This window comes from Nerophis lumbriciformis, linkage group LG02, assembly GCF_033978685.3.
Source record: "Nerophis lumbriciformis linkage group LG02, RoL_Nlum_v2.1, whole genome shotgun sequence".
NCBI lineage: Eukaryota > Metazoa > Chordata > Actinopteri > Syngnathiformes > Syngnathidae > Nerophis > Nerophis lumbriciformis.
In genome coordinates this window covers 56,065,526-56,089,933 of record NC_084549.2, presented here as the reverse complement: position 1 = coordinate 56,089,933, position 24,408 = coordinate 56,065,526, and the positions used below count along the sequence as shown (strand labels likewise).

Here is a 24,408-nt window from a genome sequence, read left to right as displayed (position 1 = left end):
TGATGAACTTGTCGGAGTTCCTGCCAGTTCGGTGGAACTTTTGGAAAGTTCCAGGAACCTTATCGGTAGCGGGATGTGCTGTCGAACGCTGATCGGTGGAACACACGACCGCCATGACAAAGTATGCAAGGACGACTCGTTTATTTCTTATTTCTTGTGTATTTCTATTACAACAAACTTGACAAAGGAGAGAAACAAGAATGTAAGGAACTTTCGACTTGCAGGAAGTTTTGTGGGGCATCTATGTGCTGAAGAACTTTGATCAGTGGAACTATTTTGCAGTGGTTTTTACTCAGCCGTAGTCTTTAAACTATATGCAGTATTGTTGTTTATTAGTTTTACAAACTTCATTTTAATACACGAAGCTACGAGAAGTGGACGCACTCCTTGAAACGTCTTTACGGAGGAGTATGAAGCCGGACTCAAAGCAAAGGCCTAAGCTGCTTACTACTCTGACTTTGTTGGACAAATGTGAAATGAAGGAGGCAGCAAACAAGTGGAATGAAGGTAAATGACATCAAATATTAACCATTTACTTTATTACATGTTGTAAAAGTAGTCAGTGACACTCCATTTGTGTACAAACCCCGTTTCCATATGAGTTGGGAAATTGTGTTAGATGTAAATATAAACGGAATACAATGATTTGCAAATCATTTTCAACCCATATTCAGTTGAATATCCTACAAAGACAACATATTTGATGTTCAAACTAAAAAACATTTTTTTTTTTGCAAATAATCATTAACTTTATAATTTGATGCCAGCAACACGTGACAAAGAAGTTGGGAAAGGTGGCAATAAATACTGATAAAGTTGAGGAATGCTCATCAAACACTTATTTGGAACATCCCACAGGTGAACAGGCAAATTGGGAACAGGTGGGTGCCATGATTGGGTATAAAAGTAGATTCTATGAAATGCTCAGTCATTCACAAACAAGGATGGGGCGAGGGTCACCACTTTGTCAACAAATGCATGAGCAAATTGTTGAACAGTTTAAGAAAAACCTTTCTCAACCAGCTATTGCAAGGAATTTAGGGTTTTCACCATCTACGGTCTGTAATATCATCAAAGGGTTCAGAGAATCTGGAGAAATCACTGCACGTAAGCAGCTAAGCCCGTGACCTTCGATCCCTCAGGCTGTACTGCATCAACAAGCGACATCAGTGTGTAAAGGACATCACCACATGGGCTCAGGAACACTTCAGAAACCCACTGTCTGTAACTACAGTTGGTCGCTACATCTGTAAGTGCAAGTTAAAACTCTCCTATGCAAGGCGAAAACTGTTTATCAACAACACCCAGAAACGCTGTCGGCTTCGCTGGGCCTGAGCTCATCTAAGATGGACTGATACAAAGTGGAAAAGTGTTCTGTGGTCTGACGAGTCCACATTTCAAATTGTTTTTGGAAACTGTGGACGTCGTGTCCTCCGGACCAAAGAGGAAAAGAACCATCCGGATTGTTATAGGCGCAAAGTTGAAAAGCTAGCATCTGTGATGGTATGGGGGTGTATTAGTGCCCAAGACATGGGTAACTTACACATCTGTGAAGGCGCCATTAATGCTGAAATGTACATACAGGTTTTGGAGCAACATATGTTGCCATCCAAGCAACGTTACCATGGACGCCCTTGCTTACAATGCCAAGCCACGTGTTACATCAACGTGGCTTCATAGTAAAAGAGTGCGGGCACTAGACTGGCCTGCCTGTAGTCCAGACCTGTCTCCCATTGAAAATGTGTGGCGCATTATGAAGCCTAAAATACCACAACAAAGACCCCCGGACTGTTGAACAACTTAAGCTGTACATCAAGCAAGAATGGGGAAGAATTCCACCTGAGAAGCTTAAAAAATGTGTCTCCTCAGTTCCCAAACGTTTACTGAGTGTTGTTAAAAGGAAAGGCCATGTAACACAGTGGTGAACATGCCCTTTCCCAACTACTTTGGCACGTGTTGCAGCCATGAAGTTCTAAGTTAATTATTATTTGCAAAAAAAAAATAAAGTTTATGAGTTTGAACATCAAATATCTTGTCTTTGTAGTGCATTCAATTGAATATGGGTTGAAAAGGATTTGCAAATCATTGTATTCCGTTTATATTTACATCTAACACCATTTCCCAACTCATATGGAAACGGGGTTTGTAGTTATTAGCCTCAATCCAAGTGAACAGAATGCTAATGCTGATGTGTTCGTGTTGTCAGCATGAGATAAACCCTGACATTTATCATCATATATTGTTAATTACAGCTGAAATGGACCAAAAGAAATTGTCTGACTCTAATGAAATCATCATTTACTGAGAAGACAACTTTCTGACTGTTGGACATTGCAGACAAAAGCCTGACTTTTTTTTATGAACGATTCGGTACACTTTTTTTTTTTTTAATCATATCGCTTTGTATATTATTGCTTTGTATTTCATTTACTTACTTTTTAGTAAAATAACTTAATAATGTCTGTTTATTTACATGGTATCAGCGTAGAAATATACTAAACCACTCCTCCATACTAGCCTGATTTGAACTGTGAAATGCGGTGGAAACACAAACCACACACTTCTACAGAAACCTTTAGTTAGAGGAACCAGTTCCTGAACTTTTGGTGGAAAGGCGACTTTTGTGTGTTTACCTTGAGGTCCCGGTACACGATCTTGGCTGAGTGCAGATAGTCGAGGGCCGACACGATCTCGGCGCCGTAGAAGCGCGTGCGGTCCTCGGAGAACACCCGCTCTCTGGACAAATGGAAAAACAGCTGCGGGGGAAAGGAGGAGGGAGAGGAAAACGATGGCGAGGAGAGGAGGGAAGGGAGACAGCAGGGACGGGACAGCAATAATTACTGATTTATTGGAGGAAATTAGCACAACATAAACTGGCTGCTCGCACCATATTGAGATGATAGATGGCAGAGAGGAGGGTGAGCTGGGAATGTGTGGAAAGAGAACGAGGAAGGTGGAGGGGGGGGGGGTCTGTCTCTGAGGAGGGTGGGTGGATGGAGGCACTCAGCAGCTGGCACCTCATCTAGCGGCGCCTGCCCCAACACACACACACACAAAGCTCTTCCACGTTAGCCTCTAGGCTAGGCTGACAAGGCGCTGGCGTGGAGTTTGGCGGCGGGGGCCAAATCAAGGGTTTAATCAATACGCCAGTCTAGTTAAAGAGAAGCAGCATCCAAGCGCCCTCCCTCCATTGCCTCCAGTGTGACGCTCATTAGTGGTATATCTGCCCCCCTCTAAGCCTACATTTTCATTCACTCCTTCCTTTGCCAAGTTTCTGGCAAGGAACTCATTCACGTACTTAAGAGGAAGCTGCTTTTTTACCCGGTCCCAGGTGGCATGACCGCGCCCCCACCCCTGCTCGCACCCCAGACGTCAGTTGTCAAGTTGTCGCTGTGACGCCGCTACACATGTGGCACTCAAACGTGGCACCGGAATGCTGCGCTGCAACAGTGGAGTGGTACAAATTACCCGGGAGGCCACAAGGCACACATCTCCCCATTAATTGTTGAGGGAGGTTTGCATATGGCCGCTGGAGTGATGCTCGCCGACCACCTTGCTCAGACGGTGTGTGAGTGCACTGCTGACGCTAACACGACAGGTGGGCTTTCATCAGTGCACTGGCAGCTGTGACTGTGGCAGGTTTGTAATTGGCCGAGCGTGTGCGATATGTGTGGCCAAAATTTGTCCGGGGACAGGGTGGGTGGGGGGGATTTGCTGTGTGGGTTTGCTCGCGTCTTCTGTGCACGTTTGCTCAGGCCTTGCGCCGACCGAAGCGCCATATTCACTGGAAGAGGGAGCAGGTGACAGAGACACTGAGGGAATGAGGCAAGATTGCAAACAGTCCCGATTAAAAAGCGGAGGAATGGAAAAGTGGGAGGAATCCAAACTCATTTTGCCTCCGACTGTCACTCTGGCTATTGGTGCCCCACAGGTGAGCTCACAAATAGACGCAAGCAGGAAGCGAGAAGAGACGAGCCAATTGGCTGACAAAACGACTCTGTTCCAAAGTAACTCTTACAGGCCACTTTAGTCACTTATTGTTTGCATGTCTTTGCATTCCTGCAACATGTTCTCTTTGGAATTTAGTAGTAAATTGAACAAGAAAACAAAAAGGGCCTGTTGGCAACTTCCATCCATCCATCCATCTTCTTCCGCTTATCCGAGGTCGGGTCGCGGGGGCAGCAGCCTAAGCAGGGAAGCCCAGACTTCCCTCTCCCCTGCCACTTCGTCCAGCTCTTCCTGTGGGACCCCGAGGCGTTCCCAGGCCAGCCGGGAGACATAGTCTTCCCAACGTGTCCTGGGTCTTCCCCGCGGCCTCCTACCGGTCGGACTTGTTTAGTTAAATTTTTTCAAACCAAAATATGACAAAAACATCCCCGGTCAGCTTATTTTACAATTGGTGGCTTAACAAAACAGCGGAACCTCGATTTACAAACCCCCTTTTTACCTGAACTTTTCAATTTCCAAACCTTTAAATCGAGCCAAATATGCCTTTGTGTCTCTGTGTATGAACGCTTCATACATTCATTCATTCTGTGTGCCGCTGGAAGCCTTAGGGCGCAGCCGCAAATAAATAAACTAAATTAATAATGTATATGTTTAACTCTTGCGATGAGGTGGCAACTTGTCCAGGGTGTACTGCATTCGGGTGTACGCCCGAATGCAGCTGAGATAGGTTCCAGCACCCCCCCGCAACCCCGAAAGGGACAAACGGTAGAAAATGGATGGATGGATGGATGTTTTTTTAACTCAAGTGTCGATAAAATTAAAGTGCAGATGAAAATACAGCTTCACCCCTTTAGTCATAATTTTTGCGCTTAAGAAGCTCCAGAATAGCTCATGAATAGCTCCAGACTTCTTGTGTTTGTTGAGATTATCATTACTGCCACAAGTGGTGCAAGTGTATTACATCTACGTACCTGTATATACAATTGTACTGCGTAGTTGCTAGAACTGTGAGAAGCACACTAAATACTCGAAAAAGGGACATTTTTATTCAAACGTTAATATTTACAATCTGACATATTTGGCAGTCAATGTACTTTTTAATTACTAAATGTATTATTACTGTTATTTAATTTCTTAATATTTATATATATATATATATATATATATATATATATATATATATACATACATACATACATTCATACATATATGTATACATATATATATATGTGTATATATATATGTATGTGTATATATATATATATATATATATATATATATATATATATATATATATATATATATATATATATATATATATATATACATACATACATACATACATACATACACATACATACGGCACAGGCCAAAAGTTTGGACACACCTTCTCATTCAATGGGTTTTCTTTATTTTAATGACTATTGACATTGTAGAATGTAGATTGTCACTGAAGGCATCAAAACTATGAATGAACACATGTGGAGTTATGTACCCTTTGCTCTGATAACTTTTTCGCACACTCTTGGCATTCTCTCGATGAGCTTCAAGAGCTAGTCACCTGAAATGGTTTTCACTTCACAGGCGTGCTTGAAGCTCATCGAGAGAATGCCAGAGAGTGCAAAGCAGTAATCAAAGCAAAGGGTGGCTATTTTTAAGAAACTAGAATATAAAACATGTTTTCAGTTATCTCACCTTTTTTTGTTAAGTACATAACTCCACATGATGTTCATTCATAGTTTTGGTGCCTTCAGTGACAATCTACAATGTAAATAGTCATGAAAATAAAGAATACACATTGAATGAGGAGAAGGTGTGTCCAAACTTTTGGCCTGTACTGTATATAGTGGCTGAGAGTAAACAAGTTGATGTTTCACTGGCTGTTCAACAGTTGCACAAAAGATGGGGAACACCTGCACAAGACCTAATAAAAAGGATGTATTAAAAAAAAACATTATTGCATTCCTTTGCAATTATGTTCAGTTTTTTATGGAAGAAGCACCGATGAAATAATAGTGTGTTTGTAGATTAAGTCACATGAGAGGGGAAAATATTAGAAATATTGGGCAAGTCTATTAAAGAGTTTGCTTGTCTTACCTCTCCTCCATTAACGTACTCCATGACGAAACACAGGCGGTCTTTTGTCTGGAATGAATACTTCAATGACTGAAACAAAACAATGAACAACACTGACATTAAAATTTGTAGTTATTTAATCTAATAGAAACATTCATTGTCCTTCCCATGTTCTTGCTCTCTCGTCCTGTTGTGTTATTTAGAGTGTTTGGTGAACGACTATCTTGAAATGTTAGAGTTCTTTTAACCAAAAACAGACAGCACCCATAGCTTTAGAAGGTTTAACTCTGTATGTGCTTATGCAAACAATCTTGTGTGAAGTAGGAGCGCACGAGTGTTTACTTTGAAGGATCGAGACGCTAAACAAAAGAACAGTTGGTCTCTGCGTCTCTTTGTGGCTGCAGATGTGAAAGTGGTAAAAAAAAACAACAACTCAGATGCGATGGTATTTAGAGGTTAGCGCAGCAGACGGGAGGCGACAGAAGTGAGCAGTAGCTGATGTGTCTGCGCAAACACCAAACAAAAAGAGCGCACGCAAACAGATGCGTCCATTATTGTACGACAATTTGATGCCTCGCTCGTAATTAGCCTCGAGAGAGAGGCAGGTACGTATAGATCAATATGGCGCCTTATGTGCGTGTGTGCGAGTGTAGATGTAGGTAGCACATTTAACTGTATGAGTGAACGTGAAGCCTTTGTGTGCTGCGTAAGTCAAACACTCACGGTGAGAAAGGGGTGTCTGGTGTTTTTCAGTACTCGGCTTTCTGTGAGGGTGTGCGCTACTTCATCCTGCACAAACAATAAAGAAAAAAGAAAAAAACATGTTTGAAAAAAAACAAAATAAAATAACTAAACACAGCTGAAGATGTCTGAGAAGAAGACTGAAAAGTATTAAAACGGTTCAAACTTGGGCTGTCAAAGTTAACGCGATAATAACGAGTTAACTTTAAGTTCCTATAACGGCGCTCATTTTTTGTCCTGGCCCTCGGTCCATTCAGTAGCATTGGAAATGTAATAGCGTCCAGTTACTGTTAAGCCACAACCGGGAAAATAGCGAGCAGAAATGCACAAAGAAAAAGGTACATGATGAAAATCTTAGATCCAAAGCCATGGCTAGTCATGGCGAGACAAGACTATTTCATCTTTGATTGCCGTGAGACGACATCATTGGAGCGAACGCCTGCTGGCCTGCTTTGCTGCTACAGAGAAGAGGAGCTTCATGTCCGTGTTTACATTACTGTTGAGTGCATTAATAACATAAAATTAATGATTGTTACTCTAACTCAGTGGTTCTTAACCTGGGTTCGATCGAACCCTAGGGGTTCGGTGAGTCGGGCTCAGGGGTTCGGCGGAGGTCAAAACACACCCGACTCATCGTGTAAATACAAACTTCTCCCTATCGGCATATTACGGATACGGCAACAGCTGACTGATTTGCAGGTGTGTAATTTGTTGTGAGTTTATGCACTGTGTTGGTTTTGTTGTTTGAACAAGGTGATGTTCGTGCACGGTTCATTTTGTGCACCAGTAAAAAAAAAAAACATGGTAATACTTTAGTATGGGGAACATATTCACCATTAATTAGTTGCTTAATAACATGCAAATTAGTAACATATTGGCTCTTAACTAGTCATTATTAAGTACTTATTAATGTCTTATTTGGCATGGCCTTATTATAACCCTAACCCTCTAACCCTGGCCCTAACCCTAACCCTAACCAAATAACTCTAAAGTAAGTCTTTGTTACTTAGAATATGTTCCCCTAGTGTCCAAAAAACTCTAAATTAAGTCTTTGTTACTTAGAATATGTTTCCCTAGTGTCCAAAAAACTCTAAATTAAGTCTTTGTTACTTAGAATATGTTCCCCTAGTGTCCAAAAAATTCAAAATTAAGTCTTTATTACTTAGAATATGTTCCCTTAGTGTCCAAAAAACTCTAAATTAAGTCTTTGTTACTTAGAATATGTTCCCCATACTAAAGTGTTACCAAAAACATATAACTTTGTCTTGAATTTGAAAAAAAAAAAAACATTTTATTTTTCACTAAAGAAGGGTTCGGTGAATGCGCATATGAAACTGGTGGGGTTCGGTACTTCCAACAAGGTTAAGAACCACTGCTCTAACTGCTTTAGTAGGATGGAATACAAGCTTAGCATTAAAAGGATGGTAGGGAGGAAGTCTACAGTCATTTTTTAATTAGAGACTTTTGTCAAAACATGTCAAGATACCTCTTCTCATGCCAATCACATACTTCCAGCTTCACAATAAGCACTATGCATCACATCTGGTCTAACTACAAAACAAAATGAAAAATCGTCTCACATCACGATCATGCTTTGTCAAAAATGTTTTGTAATGTAATCTGTGATATCTCTACCTAAATAAATGTTTTCTGGCAGATTGAAATAAAGTGTATATCTGACTGATAGTCCGCAATTACAGAATGTTTAGCAGCCTGAATATTACATTTTATTAATGAATACAGCAGGTTAAAACATTGTCATGCAGAGGTACGAACACCATTAACTTGTACAACATGTAATGTACAGAATATCAGAAGCATTTATCTAAGTAGAAATATCACAGATTACATTACCAAACATCTGTGACAATCAAAGCATGATCGCAACAATGCATATTTAATAGTCAAAACTGGTATCTAATCATGGTGTACAAAAAAACACACCAACTCCCTTCAGGTAATTTGTTTAAAGGCCTACTGAAACCCACTACTACCGACCACGCAGTCTGATAGTTTATATAACAATGATGAAATCTTAACGTTGCAACACATGTCAATACTGCCGGGTTAGCTTACCAAAGTGCAATTTTAAATTTCTCGCGAAATATCCTGCCGAAAACGTCTCGGTATGATGACGCCTGCGCGTGACGTCACGGATTGTAGAGGACATTTTGGGACAGCATGGTGGCCAGCTATTAAGTCGTCTGTTTTCATTGCAAAATTCCACAGTATTCTGGACATCTGTGTTGGTGAATCTTTTGCAATTTGTTCAATGAACAATGGAGACAGCAAAGAAGAAAGCTGTAGGTGGGAAGCGGTGTATTGCGGCAGGTGTTGTGCCGGATAACGCACCCCGCCGTAGAATGCACCCCCTGACTGTTGTGCCGGATAACACAGTCGGTGTTTCATTTTTTACATTCCCGAAAGATGACAGTCAAGCTTTACCATTGGCCTGTGGAGTACTGGGACAACAGAGACTCTTACCAGGAGGACTTTGAGTTGGATACGCAGACGCGGTACCGTGAGTACGCATGCAGCTGCGGCTTCCAAGCATTTGATCGCTTGCCCGTACGTGCGTGCCGCTATGTGCATGTCACGTACGTAACTTTGGGGACTTTGGGGAAATATATGTGCTGTATGAACTTTGGGGAGGTGAACGGTACTTTGGGCTGTGGGATTGAGTGTGTTGTGCAGGTGTTTGAGTTGTATTGGCGGGTTATATGGACGGGAGGGGTGAGGTGTTTGTTATGCGGGATTAATTTGTGACATATTAAATATAAGCCTGGTTGTGTTGTGGCTAATAGAGTATATATATGTCTTGTCTTTATTTACTGTTTTAGTCATTCCCAGCTGAATATCAGGTCCCACCCGCCTCTCACAGCATCTTCCCTATCTGAATCGCTCCCACTGCCCTCTAGTCCTTCACTCTCACTTTCCTCATCCACAAATCTTTCATCCTCGCTCAAATTAATGGGGAAATCGTCGCTTTCTCGGTCCGAATCGCTCTCGCTGCTGGTGGCCATGATTGTAAACAATGTGCAGATGTGAGGAGCTCCACAACCTGTCACGTCACACGCATATCGTCTGCTACTTCCGGTACAGGCAAGGCTTTTTTATCAGCGACCAAAAGTTGCGAACTTTATCGTCGATGTTCGCTACTAAATCTTTTCAGCAAAAATATGGCAATATTGCGAAATTATCAAGTATGCCACATAGAATGGACCTGCTATCCCCGTTTAAATAAGAAAATCGCATTTCAACAGGCCTTTAATTGTCATTAAAAGCGTGTGTATGGCCTCTTTGTGTTGAGCTGTTTAAAAAAGCATAATGTTTCAAAAAAATGTATTAAAGTAAAGTAATTGTCCTGTCATGCTAATAAAAACGTTTTAAATTATCTGTCGACGGTACACCTACTAATGACAAAAAATTTAATTAATCTGCGACTAATCACTATTCATTTTGAGTTAACAAACTGCGATTAATCCTGATTAAATATTCTAATTGTTTGACAGCCCAAGTTCAAACACGAGCACAAGACCCTAAATTCAACCAAGAGATGAGCTTTCAGCACTGGACAGACCTTGGCGATGATAACTTCTTTTTTCAGAATCTTCATGGCGTAGTATTTCCCACTGGCCTTCTCCCGGACCAGAATCACTTTCCCAAAGGTTCCTTTTCCTAACAACTTCAGGTAATCGAAGTCGCTCATTGTCTGAGTGGGAGAAACCAAACACACAAGAATGTTGGAAGTCTGGAAACACTGGAACAATGCTTTACAGTTTAGTAAATTCTCACTTGCTACACATACACCTTATCCCACCAACAGTGAATTTGAGGTGTCCTCACACTAGACCAGTCCTTCTCAAATAATGGGGTGGGCCCTCCTGGGGGGCACGTGTGTGACCCCGGAGAACATCAGTCGCAGAGAAGCAAAAAACAATTTGCAGTCTTATTGTTGTTATGATAGAATATACAATCAATTACAGCTAACGATAACTATCCAAATTGCTATCATTGGCTAACAACCGCAAAGCTAATGTGCGTCCATGTGTTAAATGCGTACGTTATCACGCCCCAGGAGCCGCAAGAGGGCTGGATATACTGCATCTGTGTGAATGCTGATCATCTATCCATTTTCTACCGATTGTCTCTATTTATTATAATTGTTTTGGTTATTTAATTTTATTTTTTTAGTATAAAATGGTTCAAGTCGGTCAAAAAATTTGTGTAGTTTAAATAAGGATCTTTTTTATTTTTATTTAGGGCAAATTGATGCACTTGATGCATCTCTTCTGTTACAGACTAAAAAACAATGTTCATAAAGTTATTATTTGGGGTAAGTTGATCTATACTTCTTTATGTTATTAAGTATACAATTGTATGCAGAGGTGTACTTCTTACAAAAATTATAGACAAATTATACTATTTATAGTCGCGACGGAGAGTGGGGGGCTGCAAAATGTTTTCTTCTTCCTCGGGGGGTGTAACGAAAAATACCGGGGGAAATAACGTGGAAAAGTCTATTCATGTCAGGAATTAAATTTCAAATGGGAAACTAATATGGGATATTAACTTATGACATGCAAAGTGAGATTTGTCATGGCTATATTTGTTATAAATGTGATGATCATGGCTTACAGTTTTTGAAAACCCCAAGTTTTGAGGTTTTCATAAGCTGTAAGCCATAATCATCAAAGTATTTCAAAATAAGGCATGAAATATCTTGAGTTGCATGTTATGTCATATCTTACTTCCATCTTGTAAATCTACAGTAATTGCTGGAATGAGGGAACATTAGCACAATATTATATACCGTATTTTTCGGAGTATAAATCGCACCGGCCGAAAATGCATAATAAAGAAGGAAAAAACATATATAAGTCGCACTGGAGTATAAGTCGCATTTTTTGGGGAAATTTATTTGATAAAATCCAACACCAAGAATAGACATTTGAAAGGCAATTTAAAGTAAATAAAGAATAGTGAACAACAGGCTGAATAAGTATACATTATATGACGCATAAATAACCAACTGAGAACGTGCCTGGTATGTTAACGTAACATATTATGGTAAGAGTCATTCAAATAACTATAACATATAAAACATGCTATACGTTTACCAAACAATCTGTCACTCCTAATCGCTAAATCCCATGAAATCTTATACGTCTAGTCTCTTACATGAATGAGCTCAATAATATTATTTGATATTTTATGGTAATGTGGTAATAATTTCACACATAAGTCGCTCCTGAGTATAAGTCGCACCCCCGGCCAAACTATGAAAAAAACTGCGACTTATAGTCCGAAAAATACGGTATATGTTTTTAAATCACATGTACGCAATTGAGAAGCACTGCACTAGACCATTCGTACCGTAATGGACTTGTGCCCCATCTTCTCCCTCCCTCTCCTGGCCCACGCTAGCCTGCGCATACACTGAGTTTTTGTGCTTCATCCATTACTTATACACTGCTGTATTATTGCAATTACCCTGATTGTTTTGATTATCTTTAGTCCTTCTGATTATTTCTATTGTGGAAAATGGCAGCTATGATGAGGAGAGCGTTAGCATTTAATTGAATGACACGGCTTCATCCCTATTAATTTCTGTTAGGAATGGTGTCTGTTATCGTTAGGAATAAAGAATATATCCCCACTGGCTGAGAGTTACAGTAAATGGAGCAGGCAATGAGTTCAAGGCTGTCAACTCATTATTATTGTTGCGCTTATCGGGGAGTGAGGTTTTTACCCAGCCACACTAGCTGGCATCCGTTACACTGACATGTGCATAGTACAGTGCAATATACCAAAATATCAGTACGGCATAAAAATGTCTGTATAATTCCATTGTTCGTATCCTAATTTGAATGTCTTGGCTGCAGGAAATTGTAAATTGTAACCACTCATAATCCTCGCAAAGGGTTAAAAAAAAAAGTTGGATGCAAACTAGAGATGTCTAGATGTTTTAAATGCTTTAAAATGTAATATCGTATATTATCGGTATCAGTTTCAACCTCTCGATTTTCCCGGGAGACTCCCGAATTTCAGTGCCCCTCCCGAAAATCTCCCGGGGCAACCATTCTCCCGATGTTCACCCGGACAACATTGTTGGGGGCGTGCCTTAAAGGCACTGCCTTTAGCGTCCTCTACAACCTGTCGTCACGTCCGCTTTTCCTCCATACAAACAGCGTGCCGGCCCTGTCACATAATATATGCGGCTTTCACACACACACAAGTGAATGCAAGGCATACTTGATCAACAGCCATACAAGTCACACTGAGGGTGGCTGTATAAACAACTTTAACACTGTTACAAATATGCGCCACACTGTGAACCCACACCAAACAAGAATGACAAACACATTTCGGGAGAACATCCACACCGTAACACAACATGAACACAACACAACAAATACCTAGAACCCCTTGCAGCACTAACTCTTCCGGGACGCTACAATATACACCCCCCGCTACCACCAAACCCTGCCCCCCAACCCCACCCCATTTCCTGAATTCGGAGGTCTCAAAGTTGGCATGTATGCTCTAGTATGCTCTGGACTGAAGCTGTGTGCCTTCATTGTTTTTGTAGCTGTTGTTTTGAGGCATGTTTAAAAAAAATAAAAAATAATGCACTTTGTGAAAGTCAAAGTAAAGTATTTCCCATAGTTGTAGTGGGTATTAGTTAAAATACCAATGATTGTCACACACACACTAGGTGTGGTGAAATTTGTCCTCTGCATTTGACCCATCCCCTTGTTTACCCCCTGAGAGGTGAGGGGAGCAGTGGGCAGGATTATCTCAGGGAGAGCATGTCCCAAATTCCAAGCTGCTGTTTTGAGGCATGTTAAAAAAAAAAATGCACTTTGTGACTTCAATAATAAAAATATGGCAGTGCCATGTTGGCACTTTTTTCCATAACTGGAGTTCAAGTTGTTCTCTTATTTTGGAAAACTTTGTTTTTGATTGATTGATTGAAATCAATCAGATTGCACAGTACAGTACATATTCCGTACAATTGACCACTAAATGGTAACACCCCAATACGTTTTTCAACTTGTTTAAGTCGGGGTCCACGTTAATCAATTCATGGTAAAGTTACATTGCTTAATGCATCCAGCGGGGCATCACAACAAAATTAGGCATAATAATGTGTTAATTCCACAACTGTATACTGTATATCGGTATCGGTTGATATCGGAATCGGTAATTAAGAGTTGGACAATATCGGAATATGGGATATCGGCAAAAAAGCCATTATCGGACATCTCTAATGCAAACCAGTGTCTTTTGTGTGTCTTTTTCGCCATCTCCGGGTCTAAATTGACTGTCAAAGTTTACCAACTTCTCAGTTAATATCCCCATCATTTTACTATCCAGGTGAGAGGCATGATTTTTAATCTAGAATTAACTTTCTCGACTTCATACGCGGGAAAGCAGCTCACGAGCAGATGATGTAAATACAGCAGCACAAGGAAGTTGCCTCTCTCTGATCAAAACACCGCTAATTGTAGGTCCTTAATAGAGAACTGCACATTTTTGGGAATTTTGCCTGTTGTTCACAATCATTATGAAAGACATGACGAATGGATTTTGTTTTAATGCATTCTAACTTGTAAATAAACGTAAATAAAAGTCTGCGCACAGCGGAGTAACGGCAGGTCCTCTATTCTGCCCATAAAACCCAATAAATAACCATTCAAAAACCGCCAACAATCCTCCATTTACATTTTGTGACCTGAATATTAACCAAGTATTAGTGATTGTATTATTATAAGCGCTAACACAGACAAACTATTTATAGCGGCGCCGTGATCACAAGCCTGTGTATAATTTCGACATGATCGACTGCCAAGGTGTTTCCTCGGTTCCTTGCTCCTTGGAGGTTTATTGTAGATCAGTGGTTCTTAACCTGGGTTCGATCGAAGCCCTAGGGGTTCGGTGAATCGGGCTCAGGGGTTCGGCAGAGGTCAAGACACACCCGACTCATCGTGTAAATAAAAATCGTGTGTAATTTGTTGTGAGTTTATGCACTGTGTTGGTTTTGTTGTTTGAACAAGGTGATGTTCATGCACAGTTCATTTTGTGCACCAGTAAAAAAACATGGTAACACTTTAGTATGGGGAACATATTCACCATTAATTAGTTGCTTATTAACATGCAAATTAGTAACATATTGGCTCTTAACTAGTCATTATTAAGTACTTATTAATGCCTTATTCTGCATTGCCTTATTATAACCCTAACCCTGGCCCTAACCCTCTAACACTAACCCTTTTTTTGATTGATTGATTGAGACTTTTATTAGTAGATTGCACAGTACAGTACATATTCCGTACAATTGACCACTAAATGGTAACACCCGAATACGTTTTTCAACTTGTTTAAGTCGGGGTCCCTAAACAAATAACTCTAAATTAAGTCTTTGTTGCTTAGAATATGTTCCCCTAGTGTCCAAAAAACTCTAACTTAAGTCTTTGTTACTTAGAATATGTTCCCCATACTAAAGTGTTACCAAAAACATATAACTTTGTCCTGAATTTGAAAAAAAACTACATTTTATTTTTTACTAAAGAAGGGTTCGGAGAATGCGCATATGAAACTGGTGGGGTTCGGTACCTCCAACAAGGTTAAGAACCACTGTTGTAGATCATAAATCATGCCTCTCGCCTGGAAAGTAGATGACCGAGGATGTACTCCGACAAGTTGGTACACCCCGGAAATGGCGAGAAAGACACGAAAAGACATTTGTTCCCCCACCCCATTTCTTCGCGAGGATTATGAGTCCTTCATCTAAATAGAAATATATGAACAGCCTAGCAGTCGGCATCCTAATAAAGTAGACATTGTACAGTAAGTGATCTTTTATTATGTTTGTTGGCTCTCATGAAGTCTGCAGTGAGTAGAAATCAGTGATTAAGAAAAAAAAAATCGAAGGTCATGATACGTTTTTTAAGTTAATGCGCCGTGTATGCTTAAAATGATCATAGGCTCCATTGTAAGCGGACGTTTGGGGTTGCTGGAGCCTATTTCAGCTGCATTCGGGATCCCATTTATTTAATATTTAGAATGAAAAAAAAACATCCATCGTCATGTCTTTCATGATGATTGTTGACTATTTTTTTTGTGCAGTTCCCCTTTAATGTTAGCGCTTATAATAATATCGCTAATACTTGGTTAATAATATTCAGGTCACAAAATGTAAATGGAGTATTGTTGCCGCATTTTGGATGGTTATTTATTGGATGTTATGGTCGAAATAAACACAATAGACGCAATGGCGTCTTATTGGCTCCATTAAATTCCATTAGAATGCATTAAAAAAAACATATGTGTTTTTGTCTCTCATAAAGATTGTGAATTATAGGCAAAATTCAGAAAAAAGTGCAGTTCCCCTTTAACTGCTAACATGAAAATAAGAGACACTAACATCTTTCCCCATTAAGAAACAACATACCCCAATTTAAACATATATAACACATTGCTGTCTGAGCAACTATGCTATTCAATTGTGTACATTGACCTGTGGTTAGAGTGTCCGCCTTGAGATCGGTAGGTCGTGAGTTCAAACCCCGGCCGAGTCATACCAAAGACTATAAAAATGGGACCCATTACCTCCCTGCTTGGCACTCAGCATCAAGGGTTGGAATTGGGGGTTAAATTACCAAAATGATTCCCGAGCGCAGCCACCGCTGCTGCTCCCCTCACCTCCCAGGGGCTGGAACAAGGGGATGGATCAAAAGCGAGAGTAATTTCACCACACCTAGTGTGTGTGTGTGACTATCAGTGGTAACTTAACTTTAACTTTTAACATGTGCTCTCTTAATACAAAGTGATCGTTCTATACTCAAAGGAATACGAGACTGAGGTGTTTTTATGGTGCGTTCAAGGACCGTTGAACAGAGTAGGATGCCACAACGCCCACCAGAAATAATAAATTATAAAAATAGACTTTAACTTTTAACATGTGCTCTCTTAATACAAAGTAATCGTTCTATACTCAAAGGAATACGAGACTGAGGTGTTTTTATGGTGCGTTCAAGGACCGTTGAACAGAGTAGGATGCCACAACGCCCACCAGAAATAATAAATTATAAAAATAGACTTTATTTGTTACGCATTTTTAATTAAAATAAATCTTAATGTGCTAGAGTGCCAACCACTATTTAAAACAATAAAAACTTAGCCATCAAAACAGATAAAATACTGAGACAAACAGTGAAACATAAGAAACAAAAAACATGCAAAATAGTGGGTTTTCTAACAGTGTAACAGTATTTTTTTCTGTTACTTTAAAAAAAAAAAATTACTTTTTGAGCATGTTCAACAACACCTCAATAATAATGATAACCGTGATAATTTTGGTCACGATAATTGTAATATGAAATGTTCATCTTGTCTTATCCCTAATGGCGATATATATCGTTAGAGATACAACATGACCTACAGTATATCAGGATATATATAGTTTCGTCATTAATGCACAGCACTATATGTGCCTATGCCTGCAATTGTGCTGTGCCCAGGCTCTAATCCAATCGTGCCCCGAAAGGGGAAGTGTACCGATCTTGAGCGCGGATCGGAGCACTCACACAAGCCAAATATGCCAAACTTTAGAAATTAATAATGGTACGACTGGCCTAGCATGAGTACACTCTCGCTCAAAACTTTCACACACAAGACGTCTACACCAGATGTCAGCAAGAAACAACCAGCTGGAATACAGTTGCATCAAAGTGTTTACTAGTTTAAAGGCTTATAAGAGGAAGTTCCCATACATTTGTTACAACCTTGCGTTTGTGGTGTGTGGTGGAGATGTCCATCTCCTCCTCCACCATGTTGTCAATGTTGGAGGTGGGGCTACACTGGATCCTCTCCTCCTCTTGTCTCTGCAGCTTGTCTGCGACCATCTGGATGGCCTCTGTCCACTCATCCCTGAGGAGAGAGGCAACACCAAAACTTCAGGGCTCATGAACAACTTGAATTAAATGATCTGGTAGGACAGTACATGCATACATGTGCACATCTACGAGGTGTGTCAGAGAAGTCCCGGGACTGATGTACAAACCCCGTTTCCATACGAGTTGGGAAATTGTGTTAGATGTAAATATAAACGGAATACAATGAATTGCAAATCCTTTTCAACCCATATTTAATTGAATGCACTACAAAGACAAGATATTTGATGTTCAAACTCATAAACTTAATTTTTTTTTTTGCAAATAATAATTAACTTAGAATTTCATGGCTGCAAAACGTGCCAAAGTAGTTGGGAAAGGGCATGTTCACCAATAGTTTATATCACCTTTTCTTTTAACAACACTCAATAAACGATTGGAAACTGAGGAAACTAATTGTTGAAGCTTTGAAAGTGGAATTCTTTCCCATTCTTGTTTTATGTAGAGCTTCAGTCGTTCAACAGTCCGGGGTCGTATTTTACGCTTCATAATGCGCCACACATTTTCGATGGGGGACAGGTCTGGACTGCAGGCGGGCCAGGAAAGTACCTGCACTCTTTTTTTTACGAAGCCACGCTGTTGTAACACGTGCTGAATGTGGCTTGGCATTGTCTTGCTGAAATAAGCAAGGGCGTCCATGAAAAAGACGGCGCTTAGATGGCAGCATATGTTATTCCAAAACCTGTATGTACCTTTCAGCATTAATGGTACCTTCACAGATGTGTAAGTTACCCATGCCTTGGGCACTAATGCACCCCCATACCATCACAGATGCTGGCTTTTGAACTTTGCCTCGATAACAGTCTGGATGGTTCGCTTCCCCTTTGGTCCGGATGATACGATGTCTAATATTTCCAAAAACAATTTGAAATGTGGACTCGTCAGACCACAGAACACTTTTCCACTTTGCATAAGTCCATCTTAGAGGATCTCGGGCCCAGAGAAGCCGGCGGCGTTTCTGGATGTTGTTGATAAATGGCTTTCGCTTTGCATAGTAGAGCTTTAACTTGCACTTACAGATGTAGCGACCAACTGTATTTAGTGACAGTGGTTTTCTGAAGTGTTCCTGAGCCCATGTAGTGATATCCTTTAGAGATTGATGTCGTTTTTTGATACAGTGCCGTCTGAGGGATCGATGGTCACGGTCATTCAGTGTTGGTTTCCGGCCATGCCGCTTACGTGGAGTGATTTCTCCAGATTCTCTGACCCTTTTGATGATATTATGGACCGTAGATGTTGAAATCCCAAAATTTTCTTGCAATTGCACTTTGAGAAACGTTGTTCTTAAACTGTTTGACTATTTGCTCACGCAGTTGTGGACAAAGGGGTGTACCTCGCCCCATCCTTTCTTGTGAAAGACTGAGCATTTTTTGGGAAGCTGTTTTTATACCCAATCATGGCACCCACCTGTTCCCAATTAGCCTACACACCTGTGGGATGTTCCAAATAAGTGTTTGATGAGCATTCCTCAACTTTATCAGTATTTATTGCCACCTTTCCCAACTTATTTGTCACGTGTTGCTGGCATCAAATTCTAAAGTTAATGATTAAATGTTTATCAGTTTGAACATCAAATATGTTGTCTTTGTAGCATATTCAACTGAATATGGGTTGAAAATGATTTGCAAATCATTGTATTCCATTTATATTTACATCTAACACAATTTCCCAACTCATATGGAAACGGGGATTGTAGAAAGATATATTTCTAATCCAACAAGAGTTCCCCTTGAACGTAATCCCTCTTAAGTCTAACCCACTTGCCAAACCTTCTCACACTCCTAGAACGATTTTCCAGGCTTCCGGCAGCTCCTTCGTCAAAGAAAAAAACAGCCAGGTCGGGTAAATAGGGAGGATGTCAAGAACAGTCGGATGCTTAGAGCATTGTGGGCAGGTGCCATTGTCATAGTGAACCAGCCAGAATTTGTCCTGCCACAATTCTCGCCTCTTCCTGCTTCACTGAATGTAGCAAACGATGCAGGATCACTTTGTTGACGCGCTGGTTGGTCGTCTGGCGCTTTGGCCAGAATTGGTGGTGGACGATATGCCCCTCACATCAAAAAATGCGATCAACAGCCCTTTTCTGACACATCTCGTCTGACACAGGTTACACAAGAAATGGCAGACGCATGCAAAAAAAACACTTTCAATTGACATTAACACTCATTTGTTTAACAGAGAGGAAAATGGTCACCAAGGGAATCAAGCCAATGAACAATAATCATAGAGCAGAACTAATGACTACCAGTGTGTGTGTGTGTGTGTGTGTGTGTGTGTGTGTGTGTGTGTGTGTGTGTGCGTGCGTATGCGTGTGTAAAATGCACGCCCCTGTATAAGAGGGAACAATGTTTTGTTGTTTGCAAACACTGTTCCCCCCCATTGACTTTTCATTAGCACACTTGTTCAACATCTGCTGGGACAAAGTTTGTCAATTAGGATGTGTACGTGTGTTGCATATGTGTGTGTGTGTGTGTGTGTGTGTGTGTGTGTGTGTGTGTGTGTGTGTGTGTGTGTGTGTGTGTGTGTGTGTGTGTGTGTGTGTGTCCAGTTAGTTTTCACAGTGATGACTATAATGACTTAAAGGGGTCATCAATTCAGATTTTTTTAATCAAATTTGATCTTTTTACTGGCCGTTCACATTATTAAAAAAATTTGATTTCCAACGTGAATGCAATCTGACCCACATGCGGATATGACATCATGGCGTTGCATGCCCTGCAGTGTTTACTGAAGCAAAAAAGGCTTCAACTCCAGTCGGCGCCTCAATACTGCCGCATTTGTGGCAATTTCAAGGATTTTGTGTAATCAAAGTTAATATTTTCTGAATTGAATTATTGCACGTAGAAGAGGACGAATATTTTGGCTCTGGCAGTTTTACGGGATATCTTGCTTAGATGTCTGCCTGAGTAGCGTGCCTGTGGGCGAGCAATTAGATACAGAAATGGGGGAAGTTTCACGTGAGTTCCTAAAACATTTTATTTTCACCTGTTTTCTGCTCCGTTGTTACTTATTTATTTTATAAGCGTGTATTTTGGCAAATAAATATGACGCTTATTGCTTTTTGATGATGTTCTGGTCAGATGAATGCCACCGGAGCGCGAGAGCGTTCACATTGAGGACACATTGCATACATATCGGATTTATTTCCACATAAAGAGGCCTGGGTCGGATTTGAAAAATTAGGAATTGCACTGTTCACACTCACATTAAAACAATTAATACAGGTTGCACATGGACAAAAAAAAAAATCGGAATTGACCTGTTGTGTGAACAAGGCCTAAAACATGTCCTTGTGGTCTACATAACATGTAATGGTGGTTCTTTGGTCAAAATGCCACATAGTTATTTTATACAGACTGTTTTGAAGCCGCTTTCTGACAGTCTCTTCAGTATGCTCCGTTTTGTGGGGGGTCTCATTTACGTGCTTCCACTTCGACTGAGTCTTCTCTTCGTCAGCCATGTTGTAGTTTTTAGCGCTTCCATATAGAGTCTGACAGACATAAGTTATAACTATACGCTAATATTTATTAGAAATGGCAACAGCGAAGGATGGTGGACAAGTGCAAGGCCTTTTGGGTACATTTCTACCATATATGGAGAGATCCGTTGATGACACCAATTGGAAAAATGTCACAAATTGGGCAAATTTAAAATGGCTCCTTTGGAGTAAGTAAGAAGGAAGGCAAGGCTGTTTTATAAATATCCCTGCCATGCCGAGATGGCTTGATTTCACATTTTTGAGACTTATGCAGATCCCAAATACACAAAAAAAGCTACCAATGGGTAAGAAAAGTTGGTTTTGCATTATAGGTTCCATTTAAATCAGCAACCAAGCTTATATTTGCCATTACAAGCAAGTAGAAAGAAAATCAATACAGATTGTGACCGGGCCCATAACCAGGATTTGGACAAATTGGTGGTCCAAGAGAAACTTTGAAAGGCTAAATCATGGGTATCCCAGCACCTTATGAATAATATTCCAGAATAACAAAAGCTTTCATTGAGGTAGAACTATCACGTGTTGTATTATCTACAAACCCCGTTTCCATATGAGTTGGGAAATTGTGTTAGATGTAAATATAAACGGAATACATCCATCCATCCATTTTCTACCGCTTATTCCCTTCGGGGTCGCGGGGGGTGCTGGAGCCTATCTCAGCTACAATCGAGCGGAAGGCGGTGTACACCCTGGACAAGTCGCCACCTCATCGCAGGGCCAACACAGATAGACAGACAACATTCACACTCACATTCACACACTAGGGCCAATTAAGTGTTGCCAATCAACCTATCCCCAGGTGCATGTCTTTGGAGGTGGGAGGAAGTCGGAGTACCCGGAGGGAACCCACGCAGTCACGGGGAGGACATGCAAACTCCACACAGAAAAATGATTTGCAAATCCTTTTCAACCCATATTCAGTTGAATGCACAACAAAGACAAGATATTTGATGTTCAAACTCATAAACTTTATTTATTTTTTGCAAACAATAATTAACTTAGAATTTCATGGCTGCAACACGTGCCAAAGTAGTTGGGAAAGAGCATGTTCACCACTGTGTTACATGGCCTTTCCTTTTAACAACACTCAGTAAACGTTTGGGAACTGAGGAGACACATTTTTTAAGCTTCTCAGGTGGAATTCTTTCCCATTCTTGCTTGATGTACAGCTTAAGTTGTTCAAAAGTCCGGGGGTCTTCGTTGTGGTATTTTAGGCTTCATAATGCGCCACACATTTTCAATGAAATATGTAAAATGTTGCATGTAAAATGAATAAGTGTTTTCCTTACATTCCCATCTTGGCTGATCTTTTCCCAAACAGAGTTAATTCTGTGCCACATTTGGGGCTTACATGGGCGAAGACAGTCGAGTGAGGCGAGCCTATGAAATGACATTCAAACATTGCAAAAATCCTCGCCGCTCTGCAAGCAAGCGAGTCGGGATTTACGCAAATTTGCCGCGCTCACACTGCGGAGATGGGAATAAATGAACCCTGTTTGACTCCCAAATGATCACCCCTGTGTGTTTTTGTCTTATTTTGAGATACATGCCCATATGTTTCCCGGAGGGATTTGGAAGAACATCTATCTGAACCTAAACGGAGCAGTGTGTTTCTTCAAGATCTGAATCCCCTTTTTTCTGCAAAGACTTCAGAGCGTACCCTACACACTCCGAAACAAGGGCAAACTGTAGTTACACTCTACCCACAACAATGGAGCAGTGAGTCAATGTGTGTGTGTGTGTGTGTATGTAGCTACATGAAAAGCAACGGGAACTCTCTCAAGGTCACAAAGCAGATAAATGCTCCCTCTCTCTTGGTTTGAGTGTTTTTAGTATAATGAGTTTTTTTGCTAATGAGAGATAATGGGCCTGTCTACAGTCGGGCGCCGCGCCAGCACGTGCACCGCCCTCGCCGCTCACGGCTGCGGCTGTGCGGGCTGGAGCGCTGCCAGGAGCGCTGGTACAGTGCGACGGATACAGTAAAACACACACATTAGGACAGTTGTGGTGCTGGCGGAGGCACCATTCCCGCACAAGCGGCGCACACTTTTACCGCTGCACATCTGGAGCTGATGTTTACAACAGACTTTATGAGATGATTAAATGTAGAGTTATTCTTTGGTGTTAATTACTGAATGTTTATTTGATTATCTTGCTATTACACACACAGAGTTGAAGAATGCACAGGAGCATCTGTGGTCTTCTGGGCAAAGCTGTTCATTTTCTGGAGATAAACACCTCAGCTCCTCAGAAAGGAACGGAGCAGCTGGAGAATTTATGCCGACGCTACTTGAAAGGTCTCCGCTCCTCTCTGTCTCACACTCACACACTTACTGTACACACACTCCCTGTCATACCTCTGTCCTTGATGGTACGTATCCAGCATCACATACTTTATACCTGTCATTAATGTTTAGTCCCATTTGAAAGTTTTTAAAGTCAGTTTGGTTGTCAAACAGCGACTGACCTCTCATCAGGTGAGTCCACATGGAAGGTCCTCTCAATGACGGTGGTCCACTGCAGGCAGCGTATGATGAAGGTGTTTGGCTTGGGTCGCTCCGTCTTCATCAGCTGGCATTCTGCACACATTAGTTGGAGATTTGTTTTGTCAATATTTTGCACTTTGGAGAAGTTGTCAGGAGAGAAAAGTTATTCGTTAGATATGGGCAGACTTTTTAAAACTGCAGAAATGTTTGCTTGTGCGTTGCATGCCCTAATCTTCTGCTGCCTATGATGCACGGGGCTAGCAAGATGACATTCAATTCCTAAACTTTGTGCGACTTTGTATGCATTTTCCAAGAAAATGTTGCTTGAATTCAAAATTGTTTGACTTGAGGCAATCAGATTGCAGTATTAAAGGGCATGTTTGCAACTTGCTCACAGTTGTATTTTTCAAACCAAAAAATATAACAAAAACACCATTGGCTAGCTTATGTTACCATTTGAGGTTAACAGAACACATTTGTTTTAAAACTGTCTATATTTTAGACAATTACTAATTTTATATAATCAAAATTTTTGCCAGCCCAAAAAAAACATCTTATTTTCAGGACTTTAAGTTGCTACTCCTTTCCAATGCTTTGAAACCTGCGGCTTATAAAAAACCCCCACTGCGGTTTAATTTATGGATTATTTTTTCACTAACGGTGATAATGTTTTTTTTTTTTCAAGAAACAGTTTTTATAG

At 40.6% G+C, this 24,408-nt stretch overlaps 1 protein-coding gene across 5 annotated transcripts in view; it reads right to left on the bottom strand.

Annotated features, from left to right (window-relative positions):
• Window positions 1–24,408, bottom strand: part of akt3a (v-akt murine thymoma viral oncogene homolog 3a) — a 165,669-nt gene that overhangs the window by 34,989 nt on the left and 106,272 nt on the right. For 3 of the 5 annotated variants that reach the window (XM_072916607.1, XM_072916610.1, XM_072916608.1), the window contains 6 exons: window positions 23,690–23,801; window positions 17,544–17,700; window positions 10,346–10,477; window positions 6,748–6,813; window positions 6,046–6,114; window positions 2,634–2,756 (listed from right to left, as the gene is read on the bottom strand). In XM_072916607.1, coding sequence (XP_072772708.1) covers window positions 2,634–2,756; window positions 6,046–6,114; window positions 6,748–6,813; window positions 10,346–10,477; window positions 17,544–17,700; window positions 23,690–23,801 — 659 coding nt within the window. The remainder of the gene's footprint in view (window positions 1–2,633; window positions 2,757–6,045; window positions 6,115–6,747; window positions 6,814–10,345; window positions 10,478–17,543; window positions 17,701–23,689; window positions 23,802–24,408) is intronic. The other 2 variants (XM_072916609.1, XM_072916611.1) reach the window with 1 other exon arrangement.